Below are 11,062 nucleotides of genomic sequence, written 5' to 3' on the forward strand. Positions count from 1 at the left end.
GTGCACGGGAGAACAGACGAATCCCCGGCTAGGGCTCGCCTCGCACCCTGATGGCTAGTGCACATGAAGGAGGTAGGATAAAGCAGAGGGACTCCTTCATGGGGGTAGGGGATTTATTGGAGCATAGCAAAAGCCACGAAGAAAAGACCAAGCCAGGTGGCTTGCAGGGCAGTTTTGTACGACAGAACGGGTGTGGAAAACACACAGTACCCAATGATACATCAACCAGGGGGTATTACAAAGGCAGGGAGAAGGGATTACAGCAAATGGGGAAGGGGTAGGTGAGGAGGAGTAACAGAGACCAATTATCTGCCGAATAACCTAGATCTCTCTGGAAAAGCGGCCAGATATGAGAAATATGGGGAAGGGAGAGCTGGGGCCGCTGGTAAGGCACAGATTTATGTATTTTTCACAGCTTTTTGGGTGTTCTATTAAGGCTTTGGGCTGTAGAAGCATCAAACCACTGGACCTTTCAGTCCCCTGGTCCAGCTGAACCATGGTTCACTGCAACACCTGAAGACCGTGGGAAGGTCAATCGCTTTCCTATCTTCAAGAGTAAGAAAAAGGACCCAGGAAACTACAGAACAATCAGCCTCACCTTGATTCCTGGAAAACTGATGGAGCAGCTAATCCTGGAAACCATTTTTATGCATGGGAAGGACAAGAAAATCATCAGGAGTGGTGAGCACGGCTTCCCCTAAGGACAAGTCATGCTTGATCCACTTGATAAAAGACTGGGCTGGTGGATGACAGAAAAGGAGTGGATATTCTCAACCTGAAGTGCACTAAGTTCTTTGACACTCTCCCCCGTAAAATCCTCATTCAGCTGAAAACCAGCTGAGCAGCTCCTGTCCAGAGAGTGGTGATCAGGGGCACAATGTCTACTTGGAGGCCAGTAGCAAGCAATGTACCGCAGGGGTCAATCCTGCGTCCAGTCCTGTTTGGCATCTTCATTAACGACCTGGTTGATGGTGCAGTGTGTACCCTCAGGATGCTTGCTGATGACCCCAGATTGGGAGGAGTGGCTGATATGCCAGAGGGTCATGCTGTATCTAGAGCAACCTCAAGAGGCTGGAGGGATGGACAAGAGGCCTCCTAAAGTTCAACAAGGGAAAGTGCAAAGTTGTGCCCCGGGAAAGGAACAATCCCCTGCACCAGTATATGCTGGGGGCCATACCACGGGAGAGCAGCTTAGCAGAAGAGGTCCTCTTGGGTGCCAATTTGAAGATGAGCTAGCAATGTGCCCTTGCTGCAAGAAAACATAATGGTATCCTGGGCAGCATCAGGATGAGTGTGGCCAGCAGGTCAGGGAGAGGATCCTGCCCCTCTCCTCAGCAGTGGTGAGGCCACAGCTGGAGCCCTGGCTCCCCAATACAGGAGAGAGATGGCCATACTGGAGAGAGTCTGCTGAAGGGCCACAAAGATGATGAAGGGACTGGAGCACCTCTCCTGTGAGGAAGGACTGAGGGAACAGGGATGGTTCATCCTGGAGAAGGGGTATAATCCATACAGGAGAGGGCAACAAGAGGATGGATCCAGGCTCTTCTCAGTTGTGCCCAGTGTCAGGATCAGAGGACACGGCCACACACTGGAACACAGGAGACTCCCTCTGAAGATCAGGAAGCACTTCTCCTTTATGAGGTTGCCCAGGGAAGTGGGGATGTCCTGGACAATCAACTCTGGATGGTGCTGCTTGTGCATACTAGATTATCTCAAGAGGTCCTTTCCAAACTCAACCATTGTGTGATCTCCAGCCAAAGACTCTCCTGAACATCCCAGTTAGCCAATTTAGCTCAAATTGTTCCCAGAGAGCTGATCTGCTTCCCTGTCCCTGCACAGCAGCCTTGACCACACTGGGCAGCAGCATCCACTACCTGCCCCTCCTTCCCTGCAGGTGTGGTGAGAAGGCTTTGCTGGAGTACCTTGCAGCTGGGCAGAAGAGCATGTGGTGGGAGTGCTGTGGCCACCACAGAGCAGAAGAGGACAACAAAGGAGAACAGCAAGATGACTCAGGGTTAGGCAGCAAGAAACAAGAGCACCAGACGTTGAAAAGGAAACGGGGTCCTGGCCCAGTGTGCCTCTCCCCACTGAACAGAGACCTGGGAGGGCAGTGACAGGCATCGAGGCCTTGCTATTTCACACCCTCCTCCCAGTTCCCCAGCAAGACAGGAGGGACAAGCGGAGCCAAGGCACGACAGACTTCTTACATTTCCCGGAGATGGGGATGCATGAAGTACAGCCCCATGCCAAGGTCCTCAGCTGTATCGCCTGTGGGAGTCAAAGATGCCCCTTCCCATAGACCCATCTCAAGCATATCACCAGAGCCCTTCGCACACACCTCTTGCCTTCACAGCCCTCCTGCTGACCTGTGTACCCCTGCCCAGCCCACAGTGCTGTAAAGTGATGGAGCACTGCTCAGCAGCTCGGGCCTCCATTCCTCGGCCATCCTCCCTACTCCAGCCAGCGCAGTCAGCAGGCAGGGAACTCATCTGGAGCCTGGCCATGGCTGGGGCTCTGCTGCGCACATGTTATGCTGTGGCTTTGGCAAACATCTGGCTCTGGGGCTCCCGCCCCTCTGAGTGACAGCTCTTGGTGGGAGAGGAGGGGAGGCTGGCGCCAGTGTGGTCAGCGATCCCACGCACGGCTCCCTGCGCCTGAGTGCGTGCCAGGCGTCCTGCCCTCCCAGCCCTGGCACAGCCACTGACCAGCTAAAAGCGGCCAGGGAGCGGCCACGCGGCTATTTCAGGAGCCATTCCTGGCTCCAGGGCTTTGTCTCAGCCTCCAGCACACTCGGGTCTCAGGGGAGGGAGCAGGGTCAGGGTTCGGCCCAGCGACAGTCCAGCACACGTGGCCAAGGCGAGGGTCAGAGCCCATGGCTGCCGGAGCCCCCTGTCCAGGGAGCCCCAGGGCAGCTGCCAGCACTGCTGGCTCACACAGCTGGATCCCCAATGCCCCAGACACAGGCAGGAGTCTGGCTGGTGGTCCCACAGCCAAGGCCTCCACACTGCCTAGAGGACTGTGACTGCCCCATCCCCCAAGTGTTCAAGGCCAGGTTGGACAGGGCTTGGAGCAACCTGGTCTAGTGGAAGGTGTCTTTGCCCATGGCAGGGAGTGGAACAAGATGGGCTTTCAGGGCCCTTTCCACCCTCTGACAGACACAGGGCTGCCAGAAACACGTGCAGCTGGGCATGGGGAGCAGGGGCTGCCGATGGCCTCCAGCACTGCTCTGAGATGGGGTAAAGCCTTCAGTTCAGAGGAGGAGGGGATGTGGGCTAACCACAGACACTGGCAGGGAGGCAGGATGTGGATGGTGGGGCTGGACAAGAGGTGAGGGAGCCTGGGAGTGCATAGCACCCTTCTGGGAGCCCAGGGGCCTCCGAGCACAGGGACAGACTAAGGCACAGAGGGACAAGGAATGAGGCTCATACTTGGGAACCTAGGTGTCCTCACTGGTGAAATGGCATCTGCAGCCAGGAGCTACAGGGCACAGGAAGCCCAATGGAAGGTGCAGGAGCTGAATGGGACTTGGAAGCTGAGAAGCAGAAAGGGCAGGGAATCCTGGAGCAGAGCAGGGCTGGGAAGCTGGGCTATGCAGGGAAGAGTGCTCAAGGTGGGGGGTTTGAAGGGGGCAGCCACAGCACAGGGCAGAAATGGCAGGGCCCTGGGGGGCACTGAAGCCAGAATGACCCCAAACCAGGGTGTGGGGCTGGGTTTCAGCCATGTGGAGCTCAGGCAGGGAGTTCTCAGAGAAGGTCTATGCAGCAAGATGGGATGCAGATCAATGAGATGTGCAGGAGAGACTTGGCTGGGGTCAGCACAAGATTGAGCATGCCAGGCAGGGTGAGCCTAGGGAGCAAGGCAGGGATGGGGCCCCCAACATCAGGAGGACATGGAGCTGCTCTGGAAACAGGCTGGGAGAGATGGGGGTGTTCAACCTTGAGAAGAAAAGGCTCCAGGGAAACCTTAGACCCCCTTCCAGGGCTTAAAGGGGCTCCAAGAGAGCTGGAGAAGGACTTTGGGCAAGGGCCTGGACTGACAGAACAAGGGAGAATGGCTTCCGACTGATGGAGGGCAGGATTAGATGGGATATTGGGAAGAAGTTCTTCCTGTGAGGGTGGGAAGGCCCTGGCACAGGGTGCCCAGAGAAGCTGTGGCTGCCCCTGGATCCCTGGCAGAGTCCAAGGCCAGGCTGGACATTGGGGCTGGGAGCAGCCTGGGACAGTGGGAGGTGTCCCTGCCCATGGCAGGGGGTTGGAACTGAATGATCTTTGAGGTCCCTTCCCACCTAAACCATTCTGGGATTCCACAGGGAGCAGGCAGAGGCTGCCATGTCCCAAGGGCTATGCAGGTGGAGGAGAGCTGTCCTGAGTCACAGTGGCAAGGGTCCTGGAGGAGAAGACAACTGCAGCTGGCACTGACCAAGGGGTGTGGGGAGAACAAGAGGGAGCAGAAACTGGGGGGGGGGGGGGGGGCATGCTGGTGGCTGGGGCCATAGGAAGGGGGGCAGGAGGACTGGCCCTTCAGAGGGCAGCATGCATGGGTGAGTCTGTGGGTAGGCATGGAGGAGGGAGCTGTGTGAGCAAGGGCAGTGGTAGAAAGAGGAGTTCTGAGGGGCCTAGAGCTGAAGCAGAGGTAAGGGAAAAGGGGCAGCTGTGAGGGGGCTGGGGATTGCATGGAGGAAGGAGGGAGCTGTTTGAGGGGGTTGGGAGGAGGAGCAGAGGATGGGGGGAGAAGAGCGCGAGGGGCTGGGGCCTCTCAGCTGCAGTGGAAAAGCTGCTGCAGCTCCAGGGGAAATGCTACTTGAATTAATCATGGCGCTGGCTGCTGTGCCAAGCCCAGGAGGAGGCTGCTGGCAGCGCAAGGAAATAACTTTCACAGGAATTTGGAACAAATGCAGCTCTTCTGGCGGTAACAACAGCACTCACCTCCCCCCACAACCTCCCCATGTACCAGCATCTCCCCCATGACCACACTCCTGTGTACCCCTAGATCCTTCTACATGGCAGCCTGCTCCTCAGGACTGGGATGCTATCCCTCCCCTCATTCCGCTCCCCAGCACACTCACAGGCGTCTCCCCATTTCGCTTTGGAAAGCTTGCCTTCTTGTTTCCAAGGAGGGGGAGGCCTGTTCTATGTTGTGCAAAGGTCTGAAAATAGGTTGATGCTAAATCCCTTGCCCTAAGAACACAAATGCAGGCAGCAATGCTCCCCTTCCTCCTACCACTTCCCTTGACTGCAGCTGGTGAGCATTAGTCCTTATACTGCTCCATGTCCCCTCACAGCTGCCCCTTTGGCAGCACAACGAAGGCATCAGGATTAGCCCTCCAGACTCTCTTTTGGTAATGTAGTGTATGTGGCCTGGTGTAGCCTACAGCTCTTCATGCAAATCTTCCTCCCTGGGGCAGAGCCCATGGGGTTGTCCCAGTGCTATGCATGCAGCACTGCCCATGAATGTCCCATGGAATCACAAATCAGAACCAAAACCTTATCAGACTTGTCCTCAAAACCACGGAGACTCTACATTAGGTGCATTGCTGGTCAGCTTTTCATTTCTGATGTTCCCCAACATTTGTGTGTATGGGTGCAAAGAGAGTTCCAAAATCATCAATATTGGATCTATGCAAGAATCAATAATCCACCATTCCATGTCATTCAGGTTGCTGTTCAATCAGCCCATGCTCACCACACAGGGTTCACAGTTCTCTCTGCCAGAGCACAGACAATACTTGATTTACCATTAAAAGTCAGAAAGTCCCAGAAAAACACTATCTGACCATACATGCAGTATGCTGGTACACAGTCAAATTTTTAAAACAAATATAAACTAGCAGGGTGAATTTATACCAGAGCAGTGCTTCACATCACAGACCACAGCATTGGAATGTGGTCCAGTGCCCTAAAGCTTCTGCATCATCAGCTCATGGCAGCAGAGAGGAGCAAGGCAGCCAGCTGGGGACTGTCTTCTGCTCCATTTTCTGCTGGTCTCGTGTTCACTGGTACCCTAGGCTCTGTCTCCGCCGGTGTTTCTTTCTCATCTCAGATTTGAACAGTGAATTTGCAATTTCCTTTGCTTCATGCTCAGTCTGCTACTGTGGGACCTGGCCCACAGTAAACACGAGTAATAAACAGAGAAGATGTTATGAGTTCCTTTTTCTTTCTTGGAAGCTCAGGCCAACAACCTGCTCCGCTCATGCCTGTTCATCCCTGTTCATACCCAGACACAAAGACTGACCCAGCAGACAGAATGGAGTCTACAAGGGAGCAGGGGATCTGTAGCAATTCTTCAGGTCTCTCCTGCTCACTCGCAGGGACTCCTTCCTTCCTCACCTTTCTGTCCTGTCCATGGAGAGCAGACATCACTGTCTGAAAATAGACCTGGTCCTCCCAGGCTTTTCTGCTTGAAAATGTGGCAGACCGACAGAGAAGTGAACCCACTGAGTTCTGTGCTGACCTAGGTGATTGTCCTGTGTCCTGTACATCATCTGGCAGGGCCTGCCCACGACCTGAGCTCTCGTGACCATTGTGTGGGTCTGGACAAAACCCAGACCTCGACAGAGATGCTTTACCGTCCCGAGGCAGGGTGAGCCCCAATGCCTGGAAGCCATAGAGAGATGGAGTCAAGCAGGAGCAATGGCACAAAAGGGCTGTGGGGGCAGCACACCTGACATGGGCAACCTTGTGGGGGAACAGTGCTGGGCACTGGCCACCATGAGGCCTGGCAGCACCTCTGGAGCCTTCCTCCTTGAGGCAACAGGGTGGTCATGCCAGGCAGCTGTGCTCCAAGCCCAGGGCTCCCTGACCTGGCTCTGCCCAGCTCCCAGACTCGGCTGGCTCCTGCTGCGTCCTCGATCAAGCCATCGGCCTGGCCAGCCTCCTTTCCCATCCTCTCACATTTCCCAGCTCAGAGGAAGCAGCAGCAGATGTGTGAGCTGTTTGCTTTGCGCCAAGGCCACGCGGGACTTACCTGCGCTCAGCCCAGACACGCTGCTTCCAAACGAAACACAAGGACTAAGCCAAGACATCGAAATGTAGCCAAGCCTTGGTCACTACCAGCCACCAGGCCAGCCGTGTCCCCTGCACAGCGCAGAGCCAGGCTGGCCCCTGCCAGAGCCAGGCAGCCACGCACTGGACTCTCTTCTGGGTGTGCCCCACAGCCCCAGCTCCTCTGCAGGGTGCGCTCTCCCTCCAGCCTGGCCTCGCACTCGCAGTCAGGAGCCCAGCTGCCACCTCCGATTGCATTTCCAGAACGCCTTCCCACACGGCGAGCAGCACTAAGCAGGAAGGCACGGACAAGGAAAGAGGGGGGCCTCCCTTCGGGGGCTGTGCAACCCAGACGCCCCTGCACGCCCACGCTCACGCAAGGACACACAGCATCTCTGCTCTGACCCTGTCCCTGAACCCACCCCTGACCCCTTCCCCATCTCTGTCCCCAGCCCTGCCCCATCCCTACTCACCTCAGACCGGGACAGTGTGTAGCGTTGCCCTGCATACACCAAACCCAAATCTCCCCTGACCTGCATCTTTCTTGTCTCCCACTCACTTCTTCTGCCCAGATTTCCCCCTAATCCTACCTTAACCCGTCCCCAAGCCCCCTGATCTATGCCATCCTACACTTGCCCCTGCCCCACATGCCTTCTCTATTCCACACCTGGCCCTTGCTCCCACCCAGTTCCTCCTTCCAGCCCCAGTCCTACCCCATTCCCTGCACTGACTCCCCAACAAGCCCCTCTCCAGCACTCCCACCCCACACCGTCAGTCACCTGCATGTACCCACACACACACTGCACAGCCCACCCTCCCCAGCCCACACTCAAACCCCCCATGCCCCTGCAGTGTACCCACAGGGCACCCATAAGCCGTTCTTTCTTGCCAGCTCCAAATTTTCCTCCAGGTTGACCTAGAGACCCTTTTTCCTGGCCAAGTCATAGGCCCTCCTCTGGCCTTGTCCTATGGACCCCAGAATTCCTGCTCTTCCTGGCCCCTTGGGCACCTCTCGCCAGTCTGGCACCAAAGCTTCTCATGGTCCCAGCCAGACATCCCCGTGCCCCACACCTCCAGCAAAGAAGTGCCCCCAGTGCCACTGGGGCTTGTCCCAGAGGACAGCCTGGATGCTGCAATGGTTGGCAGTGTCTCACTGCACCCCAACACCTGCCCTCATCCCAACTCAGGCAGCTGGCATCACCTGTCCCCAGGAACCAGGGCTTCAGGACAGAAACACCAAACACAGGGAACACACAGAATCCAAATGGCATCGCTAGCTCATCAAAGGGTCACAGAGCTTTGGAGGCCCAGCAGCTCTCTCACTCCAGCTGCAACCTCTTGCCACATAAAGGCTGGTGCAGCAGTAGTGTCTCAGCTCATTAACTCATTAGCATAATTAATGCTAATGACCACAACCAGCTTTACCAACACTGATGAACTTGGGCTAATGCCCTCACAGGGGGAGAGGGAAGTTCGAAGCCTGGCTACAGGCAGCTTCCCAGAGGCAGTATCATGTTCCTGAACTCCGTTTTGAGTGTCCCGGCTGCAAGGCAGCTCCACACTGATGCAAGCAAGGCCTGGCACAGCAGGACCCACCTCAAGAGAGGCCCACACCGTGTTCTGCACGATGGGCAGCCTTGCAGTGTGGCCGATGTCAGTGGCATTGCTCACTCCTTGCACACAGAAAGGGTGTACATGACTTGGCCCCATTCCAGACTCACACCAAGTGTGGGGATCTCTGCTCCAGCATTCCTGCTGCAAACGCTGCCCATCAAAGCCATGACACCTGCACCAAACACCCTGCAGTGGCAGGTCTCCCACCCCAAGCTGCTCACAGCCCTGGCTGTGCCCCCCACAAGCTCAGACCTCAATACCTGTACCTACTTGCAAGAAGCAGGTCCCAACAGGGGTGTTCTCCTTCAGGGACACATTGTAGAAGTTACTCCTGAACACCGGCTCATTGTCATTGACATCCTGCAAGGCCACGTGCACCACAGCTGAGGAAGAGAGGGCAGGGGTTCCCCGGTCTGTGGCCAGCACAGTGAACTGAGGCTGAGGGTCCTTCTCATAATCCAGTGGGGCAGCAGTGGTGATGATGCCAGTGGCAGGGTCAATGGTAAACCAGCTAGAGTGGGTGTCACGGCCATGCAGGATGCTGTACTGCACCTCTCCGTTGGGACCCTGGTCCTTGTCACGAGCTGTCACCTGCAGGACAAAGCTGCCTGGGTACACCACCTCAGGGATGCTCTGCTTGTACTCCTGCTGGTCGAAGAGCGGGGGATTGTCATTAACATCCATCACCTGCAGCACAAAGGCCGATTCTGCCCGGAGCGGGGGTGTTCCTGAGTCAGTAGCTGTCACCCGCAGATCATAGGAGTCTCTTTCTTCCCGATCCAGAAGTTGGTCCACACAGATCAGATAGATGATGTTGTCCTTGGTAGTGAGGGCAAACTTGCCGTCTCCTCCCTCCAGTGTGACATTGACATTGGAGTACTCTCCATAGTCTGGATCGGAAACAGAAATGCGTGCCACATACTGTCCAGGCTGAGCTCCCTCTGAGATCTGTGGGGAGCCATCCTCACTCAAAAAGATGATAGTCATGGTGGGCTGGTTGTCATTGTAGTCACGCACATGGATAGTGACAAAGGCTGTGGTGACCTCAGGATGGACAGCCTTATCCCTTGCCTGCACCACCAGCTCATGCACCTTCCTCACTTCATAGTCCAGACCCTTGTTGAGCTTGATGACCCCAGTCCGGGCGTCAATGGTGAAGTACTGGTCAGGATCGCTCTGCCGTCGGTTGATCTCATAAATCACATCCCCATTGTCACCTTCGTCTGCGTCAGAGGCAAAGACCTGCAGGATGCTGCTGCCAGGTTTCAGATTCTCTGAAATGAGTGTATGATAGCGGCTCTGGTTGAAGCTGGGAGCATTGTCATTGATGTCCTGAATGGACACATCCAGTGTCATCTGGGTGCTCCGGGGAGGAGAACCACCATCGTAGGCTTCCAACAGCAGTGAGTATGACGAACGGTTCTCCCGATCCAGAACATTGCTGACCACCAGGTCCAAATATAGGACCCCATTGGGTCCTCGACGTGTTTCCAGGCGGAAGGCCTGCCCCACGTTCCCTCCCTTAATCATATAGCCTTGTGTGTTCAGGAGGCCACTGTCAGCATCAAAGGCTGGGTCCAAGGGAAACCTGCTGCCAATGGGTGTGTGCTCTGGGATCTGAAAGGTGCTGTGCTGTTTGGGAAAGGCTGGGGCATGATCATTGATGTCATTCACTTGGATGTTCACTTCTACCGTGATGCCCTCCGGGGTGACAGCAATGAAGCTGTAGCGGTCCCGAGTCTCCCGGTCCAGGACACGAGCTGTTTTGATGATCCCAGTATTCTCATCTATCCCCAAGTCAGTGGAGACGCCACTGCCCTCCTGTGCTGAGATGAAATACATGTAGGCACTAGTTTCAGGGGGTAGGCCAGCACTGATGTCCCCAATGATGGTGCCAGCTGGCTGCTCCTCATCTATTTGTAGATCCAGGGTGCCCAGGACAGCAGAGCCCAACCCTGCTCTCAGGCCCCCAAGAATAAGCAGCTCCAGCAGAAGCATTGTTGACCTCTTCATTTGCTCCATGGCTGGCAACCAGCAGAGCAGAGGGTGGCTTGATCTCCTTTGCAGAGTTCACTTTAATCCTGCCTGGAATGCAGACCAGAGGATACTGGTTAAGAGGGAGCAAAGGAAGAACAAAAAAAAGCCTGGAGAGAGAAGGCCTGCCAGGTGCCTGCTGCCCAATCACTGTGTATCACCGGTCCCTCACAAGAAGCGAATGTGACAATGTCAGAGACTGCCCAGAGCAAAGGCCTGGGACAGCACTTGGAGTCAGCCCAGCAGGTCACACCCGACAGTGCACCGAGGTGAGCAGCTAGAACCCTGTCACCTAGATGCTTCCTACATCCTCAAGTGCTCTTTCCAGCCACTGCCTGCCTGGCAACAGTGGCACCAGCTGCCCCAGGGCAGCATGCTCCTGTGTCTTTAACAGCCGAATTCTTCCTGTGAGGTTCAGAGCCTGTCTGCAAGAG

The 11,062-nt window shown here is 55.8% G+C and overlaps 1 protein-coding gene across 1 annotated transcript in view; it reads right to left on the reverse strand.

Annotated features, from left to right (window-relative positions):
• The window catches only part of DCHS1 (dachsous cadherin-related 1), a gene marked incomplete at both ends in the record, with an annotated part of 38,440 nt that extends 27,824 nt beyond the window's left edge, over nt 1-10,616 (reverse strand). Inside the window, one exon of the mRNA XM_082278152.1 lies at nt 8,865-10,616. Coding sequence (XP_082134278.1) covers nt 8,865-10,616 — 1,752 coding nt within the window. The remainder of the gene's footprint in view (nt 1-8,864) is intronic.
• Between the last annotated feature and the right edge of the window lie 446 nt (nt 10,617-11,062).

This window comes from Coloeus monedula (assembly GCF_965178545.1).
Source record: "Coloeus monedula genome assembly, chromosome: 3".
Classification (NCBI taxonomy): domain Eukaryota; kingdom Metazoa; phylum Chordata; class Aves; order Passeriformes; family Corvidae; genus Coloeus; species Coloeus monedula.